At 36.2% G+C, this 27,703-nt stretch overlaps 1 protein-coding gene across 3 annotated transcripts; it reads left to right on the forward strand.

The window, feature by feature from the left end:
* Positions 1-625: 625 nt before the first annotated feature.
* LOC141903140 (general transcription and DNA repair factor IIH helicase/translocase subunit XPB-like) lies at positions 626-27,457 on the forward strand. 3 transcript variants are annotated; one of them, XR_012619049.1, is made up of 5 exons: positions 626-697; positions 2,636-4,739; positions 6,908-7,421; positions 11,192-11,258; positions 11,520-12,413. XR_012619049.1 is itself a non-coding variant. In XM_074791120.1 (3 exons), exons 2-3 carry the CDS (start codon positions 2,691-2,693, stop codon positions 25,795-25,797), a joined length of 2,331 nt encoding a protein of 776 aa, XP_074647221.1. In that variant the 5' UTR covers positions 626-697; positions 2,636-2,690; the 3' UTR covers positions 25,798-27,457. The 3 variants fall into 3 exon arrangements, 1 of the variants encoding a protein (XP_074647221.1); XR_012619050.1 differs by having other exon boundaries at positions 7,317-7,421; XM_074791120.1 differs by lacking the exons at positions 6,908-7,421; positions 11,192-11,258; positions 11,520-12,413 and adding an exon at positions 25,516-27,457.
* Positions 27,458-27,703: the final 246 nt, after the last annotated feature.

Here is a 27,703-nt window from a genome sequence, read left to right on the forward strand (position 1 = left end):
ATCTAACTCATACAAATATGAATATTGAAATAATGTTGTAAATATATACTTTTATATTGAATAATCTGTCAATTTAAATGTTATTCATTTATATGATTATTTTAAGAGTAATAGGGGTAATGGGCTTTCAGGTTAAAGGTTGAAGGGTCGAGTTCATTAAAAACAAATATTAAAAGTAATTTAAAACTATAATATATTTTCATAACCGTGTGTATTTCAGTTGAATAATAGAATAATAATTATTATTAAAATATATTTGATTATATGAATTTGTGTATTGTAAATAAATCAATTGGTCGCGGAGCCATTGAAAGAAGGAGTCATTGAAAGAAGTGACATTGAGTCACTTCTTTCAATGAAGACTTTCTTCGATATCCTTCAATACATTTAAAATGTTTTAAGCCGCCAGTCCTTTTTGAAATTTATAAGACTGTTATCGTGTATGTAGGCCTACCATCAAAACGGACGAGCTAGGGCACCTGATGTGCTTCTTGGTGCTTCAAGTCAAGAAATAGAGATCAGACATTTCACCGTTTCGTTAAATATAGTCATGAGTTTGGGTTTTATCGAAATCTGCGGTGACAGGTCGGACATGTCTGGCCTTGAGACCTGACATAACAGGTTCTGAAAACTCTGCAGACAGACATCATTCTTGTCAGCGGAAATTTTTGGCTTTTTTGCCATCTTCAAGGGTATTGTAAGTATACAGTGAGATAAATAATGAAAATGGACCCGCACGCCGTGTTCGTTTTTTAATTTAAGAAGTGTGAGCTAACACGGTTTCAGCTCACGTGATGAAAATGTGTCAAATCAGCAGCGGTTTCACCGGCGCTATTGCACGTTCGTACCCCCTCCGAAAAATGTTTATTTTTGTATAATCGATCAGGGTCAGGACAATCAAAATATATTACTTTTGACCCCAAAAAATTTTTTTTATAGTCAAAATTCCGATGATTTGGGGCCGAATGCATCGATTCAAAACGATGGGCCGGCCATGTTTCCGCACTAATTACCACCGAAAAACGTCTGAACACATATGCCTCAATATATTTACCTAATTGAATTGAATTGACAAAATTTTTGGGTATAGGCCTACAGTAAACTGTCTAAAGTTGGATCCGGCCGAGTCGTATAACAACATCTCAACTCGGTGCAATATAAAAAAAATTTTCAGTTTCCAATAGGCCTATAAAGTAATGCTTTCGTATTCGCCTCTAAGCTGTAGCCGGTCAAGTCGGATCTAATTGTCTCGTAGCAATGTCTCAGTCGTTACTTACTGTGCCTAATTCGTATATTCTGAATGACCATTGGTCTAACCAGTATCATTTAACCTCCAGTGAATTCTAACAATTTATGAGCGCACCAACAATGCTCGTAGAGCCGGCGCTGACGGTTCCAAACAGTAAATTAATTCTGCGGGTGAGTTCGAATCCAGGATAAAAAACATTGACAGATGGCGGAAAGACTGCTGACATGCGAGGTTGCACCCAGTATGTGAATGCTAACGAGGGGATTCCCCGGCTACAGATTTAGATGAGGCCAAACTATCTTACATCAGACAGATGATAGAAGCTGCAAACAACCAAAAACTGAGGTTACTTATTCAAATAGTACACATTTGATTATTCATTTACGTTTTTTTCTGCATCAGTTTTTACAGTGAATATTAAACCTTATATTAGCAACCATAGTCCTATAAATGAGTTCCAAAATATTAGAAAAATTGGTCTCCCAAGTCGGATTCCGGCTATGTCGGACGAAATTATCGGGTTCAAAGTGATCCGACTTAGGCGGAGTTTACTGTAGGCCCAACTTTCCTTCATCAGAAGTTAGAAACTTTGATTGACATCCAATATGGTGTGGTTAATGTTGCGAATCTATAGGCCTACGAGATTTAGGGCCCAAAATATAAAAATTTAACATAGAATTAGAAAAAGGGTCAAAAGTTACTGATTTTGAATTCCTAGACCTCCCTGATAATAATTATGCAGAAATAAACATTTTTGGGAGGGGGGTACGAAAGTGCAATAGCGCCTAGCTACCTAATCGTTGGTGGTAAGCCTTTTATAATCGGATGGGCTTATACCAACGTTAGGTATGACGAGCTGTTGTGTGTTGATTATATCAAAAATTAGATATCTCAACAGACTACGAAATGCCAGGCGAATTACTGGCGAGTCAAATTGACAGACCGGCTACCAGAGTTGTCACTTCTCCGGATTTCTCCGGAATTCCGGATTTTAAAAAAATCCAATTTCATTTCCGGATTTTTGGGAGACGTCAAATAACCAAAAAAGAAAACATCGCGAAAAAAATAAAATCAATTCGGGATTCGACCCTAAACATCAAAACGTAACGCCTCCGTAGTGGGTTCGAAAAAGCCGTATTGTGCTGCCACGTAGTGGCAACAACCCCGCAGTAGGCCTATACGATTAAACCTAGATGACGCCACGATCGAAATTGACTGACGCTTCGTTTGTTTTTGGCTCTGGTTTATAGGTACCCTATATCTGCCACTGGGTTAAGATAATAGAAAAAATTTAGCAAAGACTTTTGAGGAAACTATGGTTGAGATGTATAGTTCTCTAGGCTTCAAAGTATCCTAAGACCTTATTGTATTTTATCTCCATTTCAGACTACCAGTATAACACTCAAATACTCCTGTGACAGACAAGTAGGCCAACTTAAGAATGGGAAAAGCTAAGAAACAAAAAATTGATGAAGTAGATTCTAATACAGAAATTGATGCGGTAGCTCTCCCTACAGTTGCCTCAAAATCATGTTTGGATGGAAAAATTGAGGATGAATATGGTGCAAAAGACTATCGTAGAATTCTTGATTTGAAACTTGATCATGAATTGAGACCACTTTGGATTGGTCCAGATGGTCATATTTTCCTGGAATCATTTTCTCCTGTTTATAAACATGCGCATGACTTCTTAATTGCTATATCGGAACCAGTCTGTCGACCTGAACACATCCATGAATATCGCCTTACCGCTTATTCCCTTTATGCTGCTGTTTCAGTGGGGTTGCAAACAACAGATATTATTGAATATTTAAAAAGACTGAGTAAAACTACATTACCCTCTGGTATTGAGACCTTTATCAAACTGTGCACTCTAAGTTATGGTAAGGTGAAGCTGGTGCTTAAGAAAAACCGATACTTCTGCGAAAGTCAATTCCCAGAAGTCCTGCAAAAGTTGCTACATGATCCTGTTATACAGCTCTGCCGATTACGTACTGATAATGATGAAGTTTCATCTACCGAGTTTCTCCAATCAGAATCATCAAAAAAACCAGTTCTGAATCTGAACAAACCATTATCTTCTAGTCTGGTGAATAGTGGGGAAGAAAATATTGACAATTCTCATGATACTGTGCCAGATGATATAACATCTTACTTCAGTAAAATAGATGATGTTGATGATGATGATTATACAGATGGAAATCAAGTCACTGAAAACCTAAAATCTGTTTCATTTGAAGTTTCACAAGATCAAATTGAAGTTTTGCAGAGGCGATGCATAGAATTAGAACATCCTTTGTTGGCTGAATATGACTTTCGTAATGACTCAATTAATGAAGATATCAATATTGATTTAAAACCCACCACAATATTAAGGCCGTACCAGGAGAAAAGCCTTAGAAAGATGTTTGGAAATGGTCGAGCCAGGTCAGGCGTTATAGTATTGCCATGTGGTGCTGGAAAAACTTTGGTTGGAGTAACAGCTGCATGCACTGTAAGAAAACGTGTTTTGTGTTTATGTACATCGGGAGTAGCAGTTGAACAATGGCGTGCACAGTTTAAGATGTGGTCAACTGCTGATGACTCAATGATTTGTCGTTTCACTTCTGATGCCAAGGACAAGCCAATGGGATGTGCCATTTGTATAAGTACATATTCAATGATTGCTCATTCCAATAAACGATCATGGGAAGCTGACCAAGTTATGAAATGGCTCCAGCAACAAGAATGGGGTCTGATGCTTTTAGATGAAGTTCACACGATTCCTGCAAAGATGTTTCGACGAGTATTAACCATTGTGCAGGCCCACTGCAAACTTGGTTTGACAGCTACACTTGTGAGGGAAGATGATAAAATTGCTGATCTGAACTTTCTGATCGGTCCAAAATTATATGAAGCAAACTGGCTTGAGTTACAAAAGAATGGTTTCATTGCTCGTGTGCAATGTGCAGAAGTTTGGTGCCCTATGAGTCCGGAATTCTACAGGGAGTACCTAAATACTCGAACAAGAAAGAAACTCTTGTTTTATGTCATGAATCCGAACAAGTTTCAAGCTTGTCAATTTTTGATAAGTTTTCATGAAAGTCGAAATGATAAGATTATTGTCTTTTCGGACAATGTGTTCGCACTCAAAAGCTATGCTTGTAAGCTCAATAAGCCTTATTTATATGGACCAACATCACAAAGTGAAAGAATGAACATTTTACAAAATTTTGTTCATAACCCAAAAGTTAACACAATATTTGTATCAAAAGTGGCTGACAATTCATTTGACCTGCCGGAAGCCAATGTCCTTATTCAGATCTCATCGCATGGGGGATCTCGTCGTCAAGAGGCTCAGCGTTTGGGTCGAATTTTGCGAGCTAAAAAAGGTGCTGCTGCAGAAGAGTACAATGCTTTCTTTTATTCATTGGTGTCCCAAGATACAATAGAAATGCAATATGCAACAAAGCGCCAGAGATTTCTTGTAAATCAGGGCTATTGTTACAAGGTAAATATCAATTTCTGTTTATTTCATTTGAAAGGCAGTTTCTAAAAACATGTCTATCCAACTTTTGAGCTCAAAAGTCAGCTGTAGGCTGAGTCTATTGCTATAAAAATAAAGCGTCTTTAAATGCAATGGATTCCAGATGAAAGGCTTTTTAGTCCATTTGGGACTTAAGATCCAGCGGGCTATTGCTTTCACTTTTAGTCCATCCATTCGTTCATCTGTCTGTAGATGGACTCCTGTTATTTTGGCTGGGAAGTTTTGAAGACACTCCAATTGATTGTCTTCATGTTTGGTCCATACATGTGTCCACCTGAGATACATCTACCCAAAAATTGACCTGATCAGAATCAAAATGGCCAACTGGCGGCCATTGTTATTCGCCAAAATTAGCACTTACACTATTAGACGAGAAGATACACAATATCCGTGTATGATGATGACGAGAGAAATCTCACGATAACGAAGGCAAGATTGAAAATTGGTTTAATAAGTTAGCTTATCCTAATGACCTTTTGAATAAAGCTCTTTTTCGAGCCCGTCGCACCCATTTTTGTAATTCTCGAGTTTCGCGCCCTCAGAAACAGCCCATCGTCGTACCTTTTGTTCCTTTTTTGGAAAAATCTAAAACCCCCCTTCATCTCCTTAACAAACCGCTCGTTTTCACTTACTATAATAAACTAAGTCATAACTTAACTCACAATTCCTGCTAAACGGAACCTTTGAACATTGGTGCATACAAAATACCTCGTAAAGTATGTAATAAAATATATATTGGTGAAACTGGGCGTGATTTGAACAAGCGCCTCAGAGAACATAAAAATGACGTCAAAAATTTCAAACCCGAGAGTGGAGTAGCTAATCACGTTTATGAAACTAGTCACAATTTTGATTTTGATAATGCGACTATAATCTTTCCCTGTCCCGATAAAACCAAATGTCACATTATGGAATCTGCCCTTATTATTGAAAATATGGATAAATGTGTTAATTTGAATAACGGTTTTTCTCCTCACAATATTTTGATCTCTAAATTTCTCGCTTCACTTGTACCCCCATTATTCTAATCCTGTTAACTTGTTTTCCTCTGCTTGACACTTCCACTCACTCCCTCACTCATTCCTTGATTATCCCTTTGATGTCCTTGCCTTTATCCCTTTGATGTTCTTGCCTTTTGTTTTTGTCTGATTACCCCTTAGTTTGTCTGCCTTTGAACCCTCTGGGCTTTGTTTTTAGATTACTTTAATCTTGCACTACATCCCCTTAGTTTGTCGTTTGCCTTCTTTGTTTTCTTCCTTAGTGTTCCGGTTTTTGTTATTTAATTACTTTAATCTTAATCCTTTAATCTTAATCATTTGTCATATTCTTGAATAAATATCCAGTTATTTGATTTTGTTCTCAGTACGCCTGATGATGGTTAGCCGAAACGTCGCTCCTCAAATACAATCATTCTGATATAGATATTTTCAATCTTGCCTTCGTTATTGTGGGATTTCTCTCGTCACTTTTTACACATTTTGGTTAACCTTTGTTAGCGATAGCAGAGTTGGCATTGTACCAATTATGTAAAATCACGCTAGGTTTTTTTATGTGACCATTTTTTTCATTCAGGAATAAAAATCTTCAGACCATAGACGGATTTCCGACCTTTTCTAACATTTTCTTTATTCCTGAGATCAGTGTAAATCGCCTCAATCGCGGGCGTCACATCGGAGTGCTCCGTAGTTAGGAGTGCTCCCTAAGACGGTTTTCGGCTGTAGTTAGCACAGCTGTGGAGTTGGGAGAAACCAATATGGCGTCTCATTCGAAAATGGGCTCTAATTCAGACTCATTAAACTATTAATATTTTGACCAAAGGAAAGTTAAGTTTTTTGGCTAAAAGTTACTGATTTTTGTTCTCCAAAAAAATTATTTTTCCTTAAAATATTTTCCAACTTTTTCAATATGGGCCGTTTACATCCCTGTTCATTGGTTCTTGGCCTAAAAAATGTATAATTGATGCGATCAAAGATATGCCAAACGTCTGTTGATGGCGTGGTCGGAGGCGTATTCGTCTATTCCAAACCCGTTTAGGTTTTCAAGACGGTTTGCTCCAAACGCATTTGTTTACCATCGAAACCAAACCGGTATGACAAAACCGACTTATTCGTTAACCATCAAACTTATAACAGTTAGCTGAACCGATCAATTATCCTATGGAGTATGCTTGGTGGGTTTGATGACGTTTACAAAATGGTGGACACGGAAAGTTGTGCGCAGTAAGTTCACTAAAAAAATCGCATTATTCTATATTTTGGCGCGATATTCACCGATCACAGGGATATTAGCGATAAAAGCTAAATCTGTTTACATGTATATAATACAGTGCATTTATCGTTGATCAGCAAAACAATGTATGCAGTGTTTTGTCCTACTTTCGCCTTCATTCATCTTCTTGCATCAGTCACCACAGATTGCAGCACATGGTGGTAGGCCTATCACGCTCCATCGCATCTGACATAAAAATGAGCAGCGTCCAAATGAGCAGTGTCTTCTTAAAAAGTTTACTTTCCTAAAAAATTGGCTCTATTATATTTGTAGGCAGGAAAATGGTTACTGGAGACCATTATCATTAGATTTTGGTGATCGAATTGTCAGTGTTGTCATTCATTGATTTACCAACATGGAGCAAAGTTCAAGAAAATGGTAAGTGTCAACAATTCAATCCTAATTGATGCCAACATTTGCATTAACATTAGGTAGTAGATTGGTTTTTAGCCCTCTTGGGACTCTAGTCCCAGCGGGCTATTGCGTTCACTTTTTGTCCGTCGTCCGTTTGTCCATCCGTCCGTAGACGGAATCCAGTTATTTTGGGAAGTTTTGAGGACGCTTCAAGGTTATGTCTTGATATTTGGTTTATACATGTATCTACCCTTGACAAATCTTCAGCCCAAAAACTGGCACTGTCAGATTCAAGATGGCCGACTAACAGCCATTGCTGTTCGCCAAAATCAGCACTTCGTACACATTTTCGAAGATTTCGAGGGAAGACGCTTTATCAATTACCTTGATCGTTGGTATATATTTGTATACCCCAAGGGCCCATCAGCATGAGAAAAATTGGGTCGATCGGACTCAAGATGGCTGTCCTGTGACCTTTTTTGTGTCCAAAAATGTCAATTTTGGCCTGAATTCTGTGTCCTGTAGCTTCCTAATGGTTTGCCATTTTTCATGCAATTTTTGATGGGTATTCTTGGGAAAGGGATCTCTAATACCCGCGACAGGTATATTTGATCAGGCAATTATGACGCAATTGGCGGCCATCTTGGTGTCATCATTACTCATTCGTAGATGGAAAAAAGTTTTTCCACATTATATTGATACTTAAGCATATTTTGTTACCACAATCAATTGGAAAGTTGCAGCTTCTGATTTCCGATATGGCGGACTAAGCTGGTCGGTGGTCAAGCCGGAGAGTGATTATCAAATAATTGGTGGTATTGCTGCTATAATTGTAGTTTTATACATGTACCAAGCAACGTCAATAACTTTCTGGTTCCTCCGAGCCCAACTTTGTTTAAATTAGAGTTATCGTTCCTGGAAATCTGAAAAACCTGAGTTTCCACTTATTCTAAAACTGCCTCGTCATACTGCTCCACCGTTTTCTCATTCGTACTGGTAGACATAGCCGTACTGATATTCACAGTCGATTCAATCGCATTGACCCTTTATTAGTTGGGCATAATCGTGAAAATGTCTACCCAAGCAACAAATAAAACGCCTGGACAAAAAGAGATTTCAGGGTCCTGTCCCCAGATCAGGATATAGCTAGCCCTGAACATAAGAGAACAACAGTAACGCCCGGTCCAGTCACTCAGGTCCAGGTCGACACTGCAAAATGACCTGCAGCCAACAGTCCCCAACAATGACCAAATATTTCAACTTCTGGACATGATGAATGGATTGAATAGTCTCGAACGCGCTGAGCTTAAAATCGAGCAAATAGTCTCGAACGTGCTGAGCTTGAAATCGAGCAGCTCTCCCAAGAAAACATCGATCTTAAACACAGATCGATGGAACAGAACGTAGTTATTTTCAACATGGAGAAGGAAACTGGCGAAAATTGCCGAAAAGTAGCAACCGACTTCTTCGTAGACAACATGAAAGTGCCGTGAGATAAAATGGAGACCAGCATAGTCATCGATGTTGCCCACCGAATGGGCAAGGGCTCATCTAAAAGCAGGCCCATCGTTGTTCGCTTCACTACCCGTAAAGGAAAGTTAGAAGTCATGAGCTACTGCAAAAACCTTAAAGGTGAAAGATCAATTTCCTAACGAGATCAACGACAGGGCAGCAATTGAGTAAATTCAAACAGCTGCGGGCTGATCGTAACAACAAAGTTTCGTTGATCCGTGATAATTTGTTTGTCAACGGCAAACTTCAACCACCAGATTTTTCGCGGGATCCTCTATCACTGGATGTTGCAGATATACTTCTCGTTTAGGATACAGTCTAAACTACCGTCGTCAATCGCTGCGAAATGAAGGCGTATTGTTTACCAGTCAGAACGAATCTGACATCAAAGGGGCACTGGCTAGGATCCGACCCTGGCGTCTTACTTGATGCAAGTTTCCCTATGCGTATCGCTCAATTCATGACGACTCAGTGATCTCCGGTTTTTCTGATGAAAGGGAATACGGTATCGGCCGTTTAATGTTATCGTTAATGGAAAGGGTTAAGTTGTTCGGCTTAGTAGCCATCGAAAATAACTCCTCACTTTGAGTACTGCGATATCATCTACCAGGGAGCCTCTCCTAATCTAAACAAACTGGAGAGGATTCACTACAGAGCTGCGATCCTTGTCTCCGGTTGTATCCACGGCTCAAACACTAATAAGGTGCTGCAAATTTTGAACTGGCAAACTCTAGTCGCCAGGCGTAAAGAGCGTCAAATGCTGTGTATGTTTAAAGTAAAAAACCGGTTTGTCCCACCATATTTAAATTCAATTTTCTTAAATTTCCATATCGTGGCAAGCAATCAACCTCGTGCAACCTTAGAACGCAGCAACCTTTTAGAATCCCAGCACCTTTTTCTACATTAATGAGGCGATCACCCATTGTTCAACTTATGGAACAATGGAATAATGTTACACCTGAGCTTCAAAACTGCGATTCATTTTCCCTTTTCTAATCTAGAACCTGCTTTAATAAATACCACTCCAATGTTGTTAGTTCAACCATAATAAAAAACCTCAATCGAAATGAAGAAATCTGCCTAAAACCTTCCTAATCTCATTTCTATTCACATAATTTCGTTGATGTAAGTGATCCTGACTGCCCCTACTGCAACCAAATTCAATCGACAACACATTTCCTTCTTTAGGGTCGAGGACCTTCCCTCCAGCATGACTTTTCTAAACTCCTCACTTTGCTTGATTCCCTACAACTACTTCCGTATTTCAATAGATCAAATATGTTGAATAAATGTGAATTCCTACTTTTTGGAAATTCCATTTATAACTATGATTTCAACTCGACAGTAATCTGTCTTGTCGCTAAATTCATTTCTAGAAACCAAAGAATCTCTAACTGATGATGATAATCATCATTATCATTTACTATTATTTATTATTATTTTACATTATTGTTAAACATTATTTTTACTTTTATTGTTACAACTCATTGCTACTATCATTACCATTATTATTATCATCCTTTGGTGTAATTATCAGTTTATGTGTGTAATTGTAATTGCTTGTTATGTCCTCTGGACCTTAGCAAGTATTTATTTTGTATACCATTGACTTCTTTGATAAAATTAATTTAACATTACATGGTCTATGATCGTGGTGAGTTTCAATGTCATTGGTTTTTGCATTTGGCCACCAGGGGGCGGTGAACAATGCAATAACTCAGTATTTCTATATTATATTCGTACCTATGCATATGTTGTTACCGCAATCAATTGGAAAGTTGTAGCCTAGCTCATGACATGGTCTATGATTATGGTGAGTTTCAAGGACATTAGTTATTCTACATGGTCACTTGGCTTTGAATTATAGAATTACGTAGTATTTCCTTATTATATTGGTACCTGATCATATTTTGTCACTATGATCAATTGCTAAGTTGTAGCTCATGACATGTTCTATAATTATGGTGAGTTTCAAGGTCATGGGCTTTGCATATGGTCACCAGCGGGCATTGAATAGTAGAATAACTTAATATTTTTCATATATTGGTAACTAGGCATATTTTGGTACCACAATCAATAACAAAATTGTAGCTGCTGACATGTTCTATGATTGTGGTGAGTTTCAAGGTCATTGTATTTTTTCAAGGTCATTGGATGGGGTGTTGAATATTGAAATTGTTAGATTTTTGAGCATCTGCATCCACTTCCCAAGTGGGCGTGGTGTCCCTGGACCCCTAGTTGAAATTTGTCAACCATACAATTTGTTAATATTTGCATTTTAGATACCGAGACCATCGAAGAATTGAAGAAAGCGGTAGTCGATTCCGAGAGATGCTCAATGTGGACTTGGTTAGTCTAATTTTCTTAAGGGAGGGATGTGATATACTTTCTGGAATTCCATTTCTCAATTTTCTCAAATATTTAGGTGGGATAGGAAATAAATAATTTTTTTGGTAGAAAAATATCGTTATTTTCTAATTCCACCGGCTAGTCTTGCTCTATGCTAATCTCGTATCTCTTTACTCCTATCATTCCAAAAGTAACCCCCCATTACCTACATTGTTTAAAGTCTTTCTAGGATTCAATTTGCAACATTGCTTCTCTTTTCAGCTGCATCTGTTGCAACAGAAGTTCCACCAGGATCAGAAAGCACGGAATCATCAGAAACTGAAACAGAATTATTTGCCTTTGGTGCTACATTTGATACTGCGATGCCAAGGGAGGCAGTTATTCATATCATACAGCTGCACAAAAAGCATGCCAGGGAATTCCAGATCCGTGCATCAAGAAAAGAACTGTTTGGGAAAAGCTCTCCTAGGAATTGCAGAAACTTGGATATTCTTATTCATGGCAGCAGATAAAAACCAAATGGAATGATATAACTCTCAGATACAGAAAAAAAAGTCTTGACATTGAAAAGGCCAAATTAGAGGTTTTCAAATAAATCCTGGATACATTTTAACTAGGCACTTATGTAGTGGGCTTTTATATACGTATATATCAATTGAAACCTCAATATGAGGTTCAGTATTTTGTTAAATTTTTTATCTGTAGGCAAATATTGCCTGTATGATTTTGAATTTTTGTTGGTAAATTTTTTATCTTTAGGCCTAGTCAAATATCTCTTAAAGAGATAATATTTTGGTAATTTTATACTGTTCAGTTATGAAAATGACCATCTTAATTTGAGATGTGGAATTATGATAATGTCCTGTATCATTTATCTTCTCTCTATTAGTCTGAGGCGTTGTTCTCCAATCCAATCAGTGTAAAAGACATACAATAGTGAATTGATACACAATGAAACCATTTATTCTTCAGATGAGTTTCTACATGGACAAGATTATGCTTAGAGCATTGTGTTTCTGTTCTGCAGTGGGTTGTATTTTGGCTACACTGTCTACTTGAGGGACAGTTTCTTCTGCAAGACCTTCCTCCAAGTAATTGATGAAATCTTCTTCGCTTGTCAAGACAAATATTGTGCAGAACAAATACACTAGAAATGAAGGAAACGATTCGCTTTATGTCAATCATGTTGATATATTTCAACCGACGGAAGCTTCCCTTCGCAACACCGAAAGCATGTTCTATTGGTATTTGCATAGAGCTTTGCTTATGATTATAATCCTTTTTAGCATGGCTTAGGTTACCAGTGTCTTTATACGGTACCATCATGAAATCTGTTATCGGGTAGGCAGAGTCTCCAAGAATGTGGCTGTTATCAGGGAACATTTTTGATCGAGTTAAAGGATTTTCAACCAAAGAGCAGAACGGACTGTTACTATATACCCTGGCATCATGCGAGGGCCCTGGCCAACTAACGAATATTTCAGTGAAGTATAGTTCATGGTCACAAATAGCCATACAATTGATGTAGTGGAATTTCTTGCATTCGATGTATGTTTCTGGGTCCTTAATCGGTCCTCCCAGGGAAGTGTGATGAGATGGAATTCGGACGCTATTGTGCAGCTCTTGTCGAATGTGCGTTGTAATTGCCCTAAAGCCGATAACGGTTCGTCGGCGAGCGCTTTGTTACGTAACGCGCCGATAAGCGATAACCAGCGAGATCGGGAATCTCCGTAATAATTCAGTTGTTTCCGAATATCGGTTTTTCATCCCATAATAAACTTATATAAAAATTCCTCTGTAAACTGGTTAAACTCAAACCTGATTTCCCCTCATCAATTTTAGTCGATCAACTTGTATTCACAATTGTCTTAAATTTAAGTGCCCCCTAGTTTGTCTCTTAACTGCTTCTCTTTAATCTGTTTTAGCGTGTAACTGTTTCTACGTTAATTTTCCTTTAGTTTGTATCATCTGTGATTACTTGAATTAGTCTCTTTGTCTCTGGATTGTATATATCTCTCATAATTTCTGTAGTATTCATTATTTCTGAAGATGGCTATTAGGACATAGACGAAACGTTGAATATACTACTAACATTTTTGGACTTTTTCGTTATCATTGTGCGATCTCTACATCGCTTCAGACGGATATAGTGTTTTATCAATCGTGATATCGGTTCTTTCCGCTGTATTAAAATGGCAACGGTTGTCAACGAAATTATAAATGATGACGATTTTGACGAACTATTCTTTGATAGTGACGAATTGGTTCAGATCGATACGGAAATATTAAGGGAATCCTCTGGATCAGGATCAACTAATTCGGCCGATTCTAGTGAGTGTTATTCCTTTTGAATCAATGAAATATCGGAATAGTTTCCACCTAATTGCAGGCACTTTATTCTTTCCTTTTCTTTTTCATATAGGTACTTCTCAGGCTCAGCTGACCAGAGACTGCGATCTGAACACGAGAAAACACACATACAGGTATTTTTTACATTTATTTTTATAATCAATACAATCCTTTTAGGTTATAAAATAATAAACGAATACAGAAAATAATATATAAACATAATATAAAAAATCCAGATAAGTACATGTTAAAATAATAATCATTATTATTATTTTCGCAGGAACACTATATATTTGGAAAAGGCTATGACTGAAGTGATTAACCATCGAGTATTTAAATTCAGTTCAAATGGAATGGCAGCAGTACATTATGGAAAATCGATCGATAAAATTTTGGCTACAAATACGTCGCCGTCCAGACTTGGAATTAACCAGTGGTTTACATGTCCATTGTTTTAATTTGATAGTCACAGGGACAGTTTTTTTAACGTTTTTGTTCTTACGCCATTTTTGTAATTTGACACGACACATATTAGATATATATCGGGTACTGTTCAGTATCATCATCAAAATCAATGTTGAACAACTCCTTCACATGGCTTTTGAAATTATTTTTATCGATAGGACGACGATCCGGAGGTTTCGCATTTTTTCCACACAATCGACAAAGATCCATGACTAAAAACAAGAAAAGGTTAATTAAATGAGATTGCTGATGCTATTTAGGCAACTTGGTTTATATGGGGGACAATAACTTGTAGGCCTAATGTAAGCGTTATTAAGTAACATTATTATGTAGTAAATACACATTTTAAAGATCACTTCGTGTATATGTTTGTGTCGTAACATAGCAACATGACGTCAGAAACGAAAGCTGCGCGAGTCTGGGCCGAAATATTTGACATCTTCAAGGCCCAAATAACGCTAAACCCGGAATCGGAACGAACTGGCAAAAACATATGTTTAACACATAAAAATAGACTTTAATCACAATATAAATACTTAATGTTCCGATACCGGGTTTCGGAGATATAGAAGAGTAAAAATACATACCTTTTTGGACAAATTTTACGAGAAATTGTTGAATTTCAACCGATTTTCTAAAGAAAAATATGTGTATACACAGCCACTTCCACGTTGTTCAATGAACTGCAGTGCGCATGCGTAGTATCGATCGCAGAACATTTATCGGGCTAAAACTATTGCGGGTTGTTCTGCGACCAAATCAAAGTTGATGTTGACTGGTGTTCAGCTGGTAACACACACTCGATAAGCGTAGCTTACTGCTGTTGCGGTAACCTTTGATGTACGGGCTGAATTGAATAGCCTACATCCGGCAATTAAAAGCGTCCGTATTCCATCTCATCACACTTCCCTGGTCCTCCTAAAGGTATATGTGTGCTCCCAAGACTTTAAGAAACCCTTTCTTCCGTGAAAAACCATCCATCACCTTCTGTACTCGACTCGTGTTTTATGAATGTTGACATCTGCAGTTGTTTATTTATCAACAAAGAGATGGATGCTGAAAAATAGAGATGCTAGAGATGCTAGTAGGAAATATCCGGAATTCCGGAAATTTAGGATCACCGATGTCAATTCCGGAAATTTGGTGAGAATTCCTCGCGGCGACCAGTAATGGCACGAGTAATAGGGGTTTAGTTGGTTCAAGCCAAAGGTCGAACGGTCGAGCTCGTAAAAAATGAAAAACATGAAATTAATAACAATTTCTACTTGAATTAGTCGCGAAACTCATAAAAATGAACATTATTTACATGAATTTCATTTATTTTAAAATCATTTATATGTTAATTACAAAAGTGTGAGTAATAATTCATATTTTAACAGATTTCTAATAAAAATATAAGTAAAATAAATGGATAACTAAAAGAATATAAAAGTGTGAGTGAAAAACATTATATTTCAGCAACAAATTTAGTGTCCGCAAGACATTATAAAATCGATAATATTACTATGATTAATCAAATATTATCAAATGAAACATATTTAATTATTGAACTAGTAGATACTTTTGATAATGGCGTTAAAAATCCTAAATTGTTCAATACAGTTTTAAATTTTAAAGGAACTTTAGATGAAAACATAATTAATATTCTTAAAACTCCTTTCAATGAAAGAAATGATGATATAATACTTTCAAAAGATTACAATGATTTGTTTAACTTAAGAATTGAAAAAAGACAATTATATTATCTCAATTTTGATAATAAACAAATTATCTATAATGAAAATTCATCAAATATTGGTATTCAATGTGAATCAGTTAATAATAATTCTTATAAAGATATTGCAATTCAATGTGATTTAGAGAATGAATTCAAAAGATTTAATCGTAATGAAAAAATTCATTGTTATTGCGGAGGTAAATATTAAAAATCACATAAATCAAAGCATTATGAACAATTCTACATTAAAAATAAATTAAATAATCAAATAATTATTGAATTGAGTTAAATGATTTAAATATCTAATAGACTGTTAAAATGTTTGACATTTGAAATGATATATTGTTTGACAGCTGAAATGATAAATTGTTCGACTGTTAAAATGATAAATTGTTCGACTGTTGAAATGATAAAGTGTTTGACTGTTAAAATGATAAATTGTTTGACAGTTGAAATGATAAATTGTTTGACAGTTGAAATGATAAATTGTTTGACAGTTGAAATGATAAATTGTTTGACAGTTGAAATGATAAATTGTTTGACAGTTGAAATGTTAAATTGTTTGACAGATGAAATGATAATTTTTTTTGACAGTTGAAATGATAAATTGTTTGACAGTTGAAATGATAAATTGTCTGACAGTTGAAATGATAAATTGTTTGACGGTTGAAATGATAAATTGTTTGACGGTTATAATGATAAATTGTTTGACAGTTGAAATGATAAATGGTTTGACAGTTGAAATGATAAATTGTTTGACAGTTGAAATGATAAATTGATTGACAGTTGAAATGATAAATTGTTTGACAGTTGAAATGATAAATTGTTTGACAGTTGAAATGATAAATTGTTTGGCAGTTGAAATGATAAATTGTTTGACAGTTGAAATGATAAATTGTTTGACAGTTGAAATGATCGATTGTTTGACAGTTGAAATAATAAATTGTTTTACAGTTGAAATGATAAATTGTTTGACAGTTGAAATGATAAATTGTTTTACAGTTGAAATGATAAATTGTTTGGCAGTTGAAATGATAAATTGTTTGGCAGTTGAAATGATAAATTGTTTGGCAGTTGAAATGATAAATTGTTTTACAGTTGAAATGTTAAATTGTTTGGCTGTAAATTTAATTGTTATTCGATTTAATCATTTAAAAGTTTAATATTTTAAAAATGATGATAAAATGTTTAATTAAAAACTAGCAAATATTTTATAAACTGTTTAATTTTTCTCTTAAATAAATGAATGGTTTCATCCCAACTGGGAAAAGTGATTTGAAACATTATTTAGTAGCAGGAGGATTAATATTTGCTGCGCTTTTCTTTTATTATGAAAATATCAGTAAGGATTTGATTAATGAAAATATAAAATTGAGCAAGAAATTAAAGAAGTTAAATGGAAACAATCACAAAAATAAAAAGAATAAAAAAGTTAATTTAGAAAATGATTTAGAGGATTAAAACAACGTCTTTTAATTTAATTTATTCTATATATTTTGACTATAAAAATGAGTGAAAATAAGGCATTAGAAATATTACATCTAATATATAAAAATCAACAGAATATTAAATCAATTATTATGATTTCAGGTTTATTTTCATTCTCAGTTTATAGTATAAAACAGTTGTTAGAATTCTATGATTGCTGTAAAATTAGATACGCTGAATTAATAGAAAATATAAATTATATTTCAGGTAGATTGAATAATATTAAATGCTGTGAAATATGCAATAAAAGATATAAAAATAAAAAGAGTTTGAGAAATCACATGTATCACATTGTATATATACATGATGAAAAATTATATGAATCAAAATAAGAAATCGACTGTTAAATTTGCTGAAAATATAAAATATATTAGTTGAAATGTATGAAAAATGAGTAAATTATATTCATATTAAAAAAGGGGGTTGGGGTATCAATGTATAAGATACCCTCATACCTACCTATGTATTAGATACCCTATTAGATGCCCTAATACCTAAAACCCTTTTTTTATTAACTTTTATTTTATACAATTTTTAACCAATTTATTTTTATTTTTATTTTTTCAACTAATATATGAATAAATTAAAGAATAATAAAGGTTCAAAATTATTACTTAGGCATATTAAATACGTATTAATGTATTAAATACATATTATGCTTTATTTCTGAAAATGAAGTCACAGCAGTAATTTATGTATTAATTTATTCAAATATGATATTGTAATTCTTTACATTAGACTAAAATAATACAAGCTGATACTAACTTATTCAAGGTAAAGTTTTTCTAGTATTATTCTAGTCAAATGTAAAGTAATTTAGTATCAATAAGAAATATTAGAAAAACTTTAGAATTGAATAAGTTAGTGTTGTTAAAGAGACCTATTGTTTTTCTAATGTTTTTCTAATATTTCTTATGGTATAAAAAATAAATTTAACTGGCACTGGCTAGAGTGTAAGGACAGTAACGAGGACTACTTATCGAACTACATTCGTAAGATAGACTTAGCTGGCGTGGCTTACTGCGTCGTTTGTAAAGACCAGGTCAAATACTGTAGTGGCGGGAAAAAAGATATTCTTGTTAACCCGGATAGCGCGCGGCATAAGAAGGCAGCGAGGGATGTGAAGCACAACGAATGCCTGCCGTCGTATTTTCAGATGAAAGATGCCGATCGTGATACTGCATCTCCGGCGATGCAGAAACGCAAAATTTTTTCTGGGGGAGGACCCCAGATCCCCCCCGTTCTAAATTCCGGAATTTTGGTACTTTGGCCCTAGCATCTCTGAGGGTTAAGGACTTCTATAATTGTGCTAGGCCAACTTACAGATTATTTCGAAAACTGTGGACTGCAACGTTAAACTTATCAGCTATTCGTATTATCAGTGTTGGTGTGGCAACAGGGGCGGATCCAGGGCATGTTGTGACCATGTCGACCAATAAAAAGGGCATACATTCTTAATTTAGGGCAGAAAGGCATATCAGCAAAATTTTTGAAATTTTACTATCATTTTAGAGCTTTCTGAGCATCTCTGAGTGGCATCTAGTCAAGAAAAATACGTTATATATTTAGGAAAAATATCTATTGTGTATCTCAGGTGGTTACAACGGCAAATTTTGATACAGAAAAAAAATTAAAAGGCACATTAATATTCCGACCGTGACGGTCGACATGGTCTAAATCCGCCCCTAGGCAGCATAATAAATGTATGTCAGAACACGTTTCTCAATGCAAACGTAAGGTGTGGTTTTAACAATTCAACTAGTTTCATAAAGGTTTGTCTCTGTAAGCAAAATCTGCTCCTGAATTCGTCTAGTTCGTACAATCGACAGGTCACTTCGGCATAGTTTTCATCACGAGGTCGTTTTCTGTGCTTATTATATTGAGTTGATTCTGATGGCAGGAGTACATCAGTCGTGGCTGATTTCGGCAATTTGAGACCATTTCTGATCAAAGCGCTGCTTCTATCGGACGACAATTCCATCGAAATAGCGAAAAGTATAAGATCTTTGTTTTCTGGGTTCGCGTGAATTTCAGCCCACTTGGGACTTTAGCTACTTTTCGTCGTTCGTCCGTCCGTAGTCGGAATCCAGTTATTTTGGGAAGTTTTGAAAACGCTTCAATTTAATGTCTTGATATTTGGTTTATACATGTATCTACCCTAGACACATCTTCAACCCAAAAACTGTCCCTATCAGAATCAAGATGGCCGACTGGCAGCCATTGTTGTTCACCGAAATCAGCACTTTTTACACATTTTTGAAGTTTTTGAGGGAAATTTTGAAGATGCTTTGATCATATACCTTGATCTTTTGTATATATTTGAATCCACCAAGGGTTCATCAGTGTAAGAAAAATTGGGTCGTCCTATGACCTTTTTCGTGCCCAAAAATGTCAATTTTGGTCGGAATTCTAGGTCCTGTAGCTTCCTACTGGTTTGCCATTTCTCATTGCAATTTGTGATGGGTATAGTTTGAAAGGGATGTTTCATACCTGAGGTACCAGGTATTTTTGATCTGCCAATTATGACACAATTGGCGGCCATCTTGGTGTCATCAGTAATCATTGGTAGGTGGGAAAAAGTTTTTTTCACATTATATTGATACCTAAGCGTATTTTGTTACCACAATCATTTAGAAAATTGTAGATCATAACGTGTTCTATGATTGTGGTGAGTTTCAAGGTCATTGGTTTTTGTATATGGCCACCGGGGGGCGTTGAATAATACACTAACTTAGTATTTCTATATTATATTTGTACATATGCATATTTTGTTACCACAATCAATTGCAAAGTTGTAGCTCATGACATCTCCCATGATTTTGGTGAGTTTTAAGGACATTAGTTATTCTATATAGTCACCCGGGGGCGTTGAACGGTAGAACAAATTAGTATTTCCTTATTAGATTGGTACCTAGGCATAATTTGTTACCATGATTAATTGCAAAGTTGTAGATCATGACATCGTCTGATTCTGGTGAGTTCTTAAGGACATTAGTTATTCTATATAGTCCCTGGGGGGTGTTGAATAGTAGAATAGTATTTCCTTATTAGATTGGTACCTAGGCAAATTTTGTTACCATGATCAATTGCAAAGTTGTAGTTCATGACATGTACTATGATTGTGGTGAGTTTTAAGGTCATTGGGTTTTGCATATGGTCACCAAGGGGCGTTGAATAGTAGAGTAACTTAGTATTTCCATATTAAATTCGTAACGAGGCATATTTTGTTATCACAATCAATTACGAAATCGTAGCTGCTGACATGTTCTATGATTGTGGTGGGTTTCAAGGTCATTGGTTTTTGTATATAGTCACCAGGGCGCGTTGAATATGTACAAAAAAATATGTATGATATTGGGCATTTTTTGCCAGTTTCAATGTTGCGCCATTTCGCAAGATTTCCAACAACACGGAAGTAACATTTGGTAAATCATGACTTGAATTAAATGACTTCCTACCATTCCTCGGTATTGTTCCGAAACCAAGCGTTCCTTACTGACTGCAAATATATATGTCATTGTTGTTCGCCAAAATCAGCACTTTTTAAGCATTTTTAGGTCAGTCGTAGGGTTAGTCCATTAGTATACAAATGGAGCAAAGTTAAATGACATGGTTTCCAGAGCGAAGCCCTTTGACTGTGCTACTGAGCATATATTCCTACAAATCATTCAATAAAGCATCATCCATTCTCCAAACCCTATGAAGCTGAATTTATATGAGTTTTTTTGCGAAAATCTGAATGCAAAGATAAGGTGTTAAAAAGCCTATCAGAATGCAAAGACTCCTCTATGATTGGCTTAGCAGCAGAGATCAGCAGGTTTTCACGTGAACCTCCGTTGTCGTCTAGTTTTACTTCCGCATTTTATTTTATGATTTTAAATTTGTATTTCAAGATCGATTTCTGTGAAATCTTCAGTTGATTTAGTTTTTGGGAGGAATATTTTTATTTGCACTACAGAAAATATCCGTGACAATTATGCATATATAACTCACAGAATTGCATCATTTGCCATTTTATGCCAAAGCAGGCTGGTCATAGTGCCCCTTGGAGCTCTATTTCAAGTTTATGAGGGAAACTTAGAAGATGCTTCGATCAATAATCTTCATCTTTCGTATATACACTGTATTTATATCAAGGGCCCATCAGTGTCAGAAAAATTGGGTCGATCGGACTCAAGGTGGCTGTCCTGTGACATTTTTTGTTCCAAAAATATCAATTTTGGCCCAAATTTTGAGTCCTGTAGCTTCCTACTGGTTTGCCAATTTTCATTGAAATTTGTGATGCTTTCGCCATATACAGCAAGTCTGAAAGTAACTTGCAGTGACAAATTCTGAAATTCGAACCCTGCTTGATGGATTTTTTACATGTAGTGTGAGGTATGGGGCGGCTAAGATGGGGTTGGCTCTTGTCTTTTCATGTTAGGGTAGGCTATATGAACAGAAAATGAAAATTATCGCCACTCTGACCATCTGAACAACTTGAATAAGTAATAATGACATTGAATATAGCTGCAAAACAGCAATCGGTCTTCTGACAAGTCATGCGACTGTTCGTATAGGAACGTAACAAAAAGTCAACAAACAGTTTTATGTTCGATAAGAAACTGCACCCGGTGCTCTCTTAAAACAAGTGACTTGAACCACCAGTGTCCTAGATTTGTATTGCTGTGCTGTATGTGCAACATGTGATATTCCTGGCAGTCAGCCAGTGCTCAGTCAATCCATGAGGCTCCTGAAGGGTTATGCTGTTACCTTCACTACCCTGTCAATTTCATCCCAATCGGGTACTCTGCATGTAATGCAGTTCCCTTTACCTGATAATCATTTACGAACATGAATGATGGAAGGAAAGATGTCATTATTTATCAAGTGAATATGAAAATCAATAAAAACCTGCATAATTCTAAAATATCGCAAGGTAGACCCAGTGTGAGTTAAGCCGTTCGAACGAAACTATACTTCGACATCGGTCGTAAATATCAAATTTTACGGAAACACATGTGCAACTATCGTTTAAATATTGCCCATGTCGTCATATTCCGGGAGGTTCAATCAAAAGGGCAAATGACGTTGAGCAACAATATATGCCTAATGGGTAAATCGATGAATTTGAAGGTAACAGTTGTTTGACTTCTCAAAAAATTGTTGCGCTTGCATACGTTTTCGCCTGCTTACTGCCAGCAGTGTTCCCCTAGGGAGCAGTCAAAAATTTTATCAAAATAAAATGTTACCTAGTTTCATTGATATCCCTCCAAACCTGTTGAAATTGTTTTTGCAATTGTGAATTGCATTGTCATCCATTGATAAAAAGTACATCCCGAAAAGCCTTCAAATTACCGGACAACCTCGAGCGTCAAACTCAACCGTAAATCGCAGATTCAGACTTACAATTAGTCCAGATCCGTCATTTACCGCGAACAATATACAGCCAACATGGCGAATGGTTGAAATGATTTTCAGCTTAAATTTATCGCAAATTTATGGTGATTTTAGGACTTAAATGAACTATGATCCCTAAAATGAGTCAATTGAGTTACGTTGGCTACATTTCCTGAAGATTTCTGGCTCAAATCAACGTAATATGGACAGAAATGGTAGGGATTTTCATATGTGATTTTACTTTCGCGTTCACATGACGACTCGGATCGATGACAACGACAGCAGAGTTTATGTAATTTAAGGTGAGGATCCACTAAACAGGGAATGTTAGACATGATTTCTTGGTCTAACTGCAGTTAAGGTCACCTTTCCACTGGGTGGTGCTGTGATATGAGTACATATGGTAGGTAACGAGTACTGGGCAAAGCCATGATCACTGTTGGCTACCTACTTGCCTAATGCCTAGCTATTTGGGGGATATGCCAAAAAAGGTTTAGGCCCATAACTCTTTGCCTGCCAGGCCTATTTTTCAGGAAATGCTGCGCTTTGCCAGGATTTCCGTGTTTTTCAGATATTCATCAGGGGCGGATCTAGGGGGGATGTCGGGGTGTCCGGACCCCCCCCCTCTCAACTTTGAAGTGCCCTCAAAATGTCACCCACAAAATTTTTTTGACCAAGGTTTTCCACCTATAATATTTTTTCAACACATGAAATGACCGAAACCACCCCCTAAAACTGTGTAGAAGTATCCGGAGTACGTGGTGTTTCGTAAAAAGTGCCCCTTTTTCTCATTGGACACCCCCCCCCCCCATGGAAAATCCTAGATCCACCCCTGTTCATAAAACAAAAACTAAAAGAAATATCTTCATCAAATTTGTTTTATTTTGTTCATCTGGTCTTGCTTTTTCATGTGAAATAAGCTAAAAGCTTTCTTCTAAAAGTGATACAATCTGCAGCAATCTCTAGTGCAGAGGGAGTATTTTGCATGAAATATGCCCATTCATGCGTGTTCAGCACCCATTTCAATAGATGACGTCACTGACACACTGCATAGAATGACTAATGGTAGTGTGTTTTAGTAGAAAGGGCATTCAACTAAGTGGTGTTGTGCGATGAATTCGCCATCTATCGTTAAAGTTAAGGAACATGTCAACCGTACCAGTACGTTTTTGGCAGGCAAGTCATGGGAGATATCGAACGTACCAGTACGTTTTTGGCAGGCAATGAGTTAATGTAGTGTGTAGAGCCAGTGGAAAGCCTTAGTAGATTGTAAGGGACTGGTTTACACTTATGTATACGACTATTCATTTCGATTACTTTCTTTCCAGCTATTAATCGTGGAATGAACTGGTCACTACGGTCTCCAATTCCTTTGCCGATTCTTGCAGCTGGTGGGAATATATTTAAACCATAGTGTGCAAGCGTACGTTTCAAATTAAGCGTCTCAGATGCTGTGAGTACTTGACGTTTCGTGAAATTGTCCTAAAGATATACCCTTGATATGAAGCTTTTTAAAGTTTATCAGAGACTTGTTTGGAGTAAACCGAATAGCCCTTAAAATACCAATGGTCTCCTAAGATATCTATTATACTTTCTTTCACTCCTCTATCATATTACATGACTAATGAGTAATTCTTACATTAGATTGCTTAATTGCAGGTGGTAAGAGGTCATATGGCATGTAAATCGACTGTGGCTGACTAATTGACGCGCAGATAAAGCGTTGGGTTTTCAAAAGATGTCGCCAAAATGCTTGTATCATCAGGGGTAGGCAAATTATCCGAAGATAAATGAAAACTCCACCTTGTTGATCGTCAGTTGATTTTGCTGTTATAATTTCGTCTGGATAAATTGACACATAATTCATTTCAAAATCTGTGTTCGGTCTAATTTCTTTCAATAAAATAAGAATTTATTTGACTAATTTTTGACAAATGTATTCAGGAGTGAATTTGCTTTGATCTCAAAGCCAGAGAAAGCATTCTTCAAAAATTTAGAAAATCCTAGACTCAATCAAATTCTGTGAAGTCATTTAAGGTCTCTTGATCGAATCAAGCCAAGGGCTCAGATGGCTAAAATTCAATTCCTCACTGTCCTATAATGCCCAGTACGACGGAGTTTACACACTGAAAAATGTTGGGCTGTATAAGTGTAATTTGGATAAGTCAGCAATATAATGACGGCCCTGCCCCGCAGGCTCCATCTGAGACATAAACAAGTTGGACTGTATTGCTTCTATGTTTTGACAAATGTACTCCTATTATCCACATATCCAGCATAATGTTGACCCAGGTTGCGCTTCTTGGCAATAGTCATATGTTATTGGCTGGAATTATTTCGATGAAATCTTCATACGCTTCCCAATTAGGCAGAAACCCGTTATCGCTGCTATGCAGATATATTTTGTTTTGAGATTGCTGCTGTGTTTTAATCGATGGACTGTTACACACACACACTCTTGTATACACTGCCATACAGTGATACAGTAGTGCGAGTCAACAGGTTATATATAGCCTTATGTATTTAGCGCTGCTCTGAGCACGCATGAAAGCATTTGAAGCGAAGCTGCGTTTAAATGAAAGATGTTTTTTTTTTATTGAATAAGTTCATTTATCATGAATGATTATTCAAACTTTCATAGCAGTGAAGCACTGAAAACTAAGTAGAAAACAGTACTTGGTGTGTAAGTCGAGTTCAATATTTTAGTGGTAAAGTCAAGGATTATAAACTCGATCTATATGCTGGTTTTTACAGTAACGCTTATTGATACTGATGTAAAATGGCAGTCCTAATAGTGTACTCTGATTATTATGGATGTATTTCCTTCTAATTAGATGAATACTGAACGGTGTTTTTTAGGTTATTACAAAACTAGCTGGAATGGAAGAAGAGCAACTTGAATACAAATCGCCAGAAGAACAACAGCAACTCCTACAGAAAGTTCTTCAAGCAAATGATGATGAAGCTAATGAAGAAGGTGATCCTCTTCAGGTATCAGGTCCATCAAAACATGGAGCACCAATGCGACGACTAGGTAATATGGGTAGTATGTCTGGAGCAGATGATGCTGTATATGTCGAATATAAAAGCCGTTCAAATGCTGGGTTTAAACATCCTCTTTTCAAACATTTTCGCAAATGAAAACGCCTCACGGTTATGTAAAAAATGAAATTGGGTTTGTTCCAATTCAAAAAGATGTTCATAGTGTCGTGCTTGTTGAATGTGAACCAGAGCTCGCAGATTTCAACGTCATTGAGTTCAACGAAAGATCTGGTAAATCTGAATCATTATGTCTCATTATCATAAATAGTTCCAAAATCTTATCAAATTGAATTTGCAGTCCTGCCACTTCTTGAGTTTATTGAAGTGGTAGGTCTGCGTATTCATTCAATTTTATAAGCCCACTTGGGACTTTTGTCCCAGCGGGCTATTGCGTTCATTTTTCATCCATCGTTCGTCCGTCCATCCATCCATAGACAGAATCCAGTCATTTCGGGAAGTTTTGAAGATACTTCAATGTTATGTCTTGATATTTGGTTTGCCATTTCTCATTGCAATTTGTGATGGGTATTCTTTGGAAAGGGATGTTTTATACCTAAGACCTGGTACCACAATCAATTGCAAAGTTTTAGCTCATGACATCGTCTATAATTGTGGTGAGTTTAAAGGACATAAGTAATTCTATATGGTCACCAGGGGGCAAAAAAAGTAGAATAACTTAGAATTTCCTTATTAGATTGGTACCTAGGCATATTTTGATACCATGATCAATTGCAATGTTGTAGTCTATGAAATGTTTGATGATCGTGGTGAGTTTCAAGATCATTGGGTTTTGCATATGGTCACCATGGGCGTGGAATAGTAGAATAGTGGAATTGGCTATTAAATTTGTAGGCATATTTTGTTATCACAATCAATTACAAAATCGTAGCTGCTGAGATATGCTATGATTGTGGTGAGTGTCAATGTCATTGGTCTTTGTACACCGTCACCAGGGGGCGTTGAATAATGAAAATGTTAGATTGTTGAGCATCTGAAACCACTTCCCAAGTGGGCATGGTGTCCCTGGACCCCTAGTTTTTCATGATATATTGTGATTACATTGACTGAAGGAACAGCAAATTTAACTAATTCATTCATTCCGAAGAAGACAAAGTCTATGTTAAGTGTCTGTAAACTCTTAGTTCAAGACTATGTGACACGATTGTAAATAAATGAATGCATCAATCAACATGAAACTGTGTATATGTAATTGTTGTTTGTCAGTGTTTTTGGGCTATCACAGGTTTTCTGTTGAAATGAAGGTATGTTGGTTATGATTTTATCGCTTCTGTCAGACAAATTAACATGAATTATGAATACGGTACGAAAATAACTTTTATTATGCAAAGGGGCCAACCCAAATAATTCGACAAAAATTTATGCACAACAAATTTGCACAGATGATATCGGATGACTGTCGCTGATCGGTTATTCGGTATCATCAAAAGATCGTTTTCGTGATGGTCTGCAATAAGTTGTAAATTCCGTGTCGAGAATAATTTCATATACCGGTACTTTAAAAGTTTGTTAAATGTCAGTATTTTCAAAACCTCTTACTCGTTATCAAAACAATCGGGGAATTCCTTGATTGGTATGCTATGCCTTGCAAGCTTATCTACATCAGTTCCATCGTCCAGGCTTATTGTCTTTTTTCGAATGTGATCTGATAGTATGCGAAAACTTAGCGATGTTAAATCAGGAAAATAAGTTTTTTTCGGAACCTTTCAAATATCCATAATATACATGATTTTAATTCAAAATGGAAAAATAAAATTATTATTATTAATTATTAATTATTATGATAATTTACATCTACCGTCTAGTCACGAAAGTAAACTAAACCCTGGTTGCGAAATATGTTTTCTGCATGGTATTGTTTTATGTTTACAAACCTTTCTCTCTGGTTAGACCGAGCCCATCCGCCTCCAACATTTCCATTACGGCCACTAAAGCTTTTTCCACCGTTGACCTTAAACATGTGACGTTTGAGTAAATCACTGGCAAC

The sequence above is a fragment of the Tubulanus polymorphus genome, chromosome 4 (assembly GCF_964204645.1).
Source record: "Tubulanus polymorphus chromosome 4, tnTubPoly1.2, whole genome shotgun sequence".
Taxonomy (NCBI): Eukaryota; Metazoa; Nemertea; class Palaeonemertea; order Tubulaniformes; family Tubulanidae; genus Tubulanus; species Tubulanus polymorphus.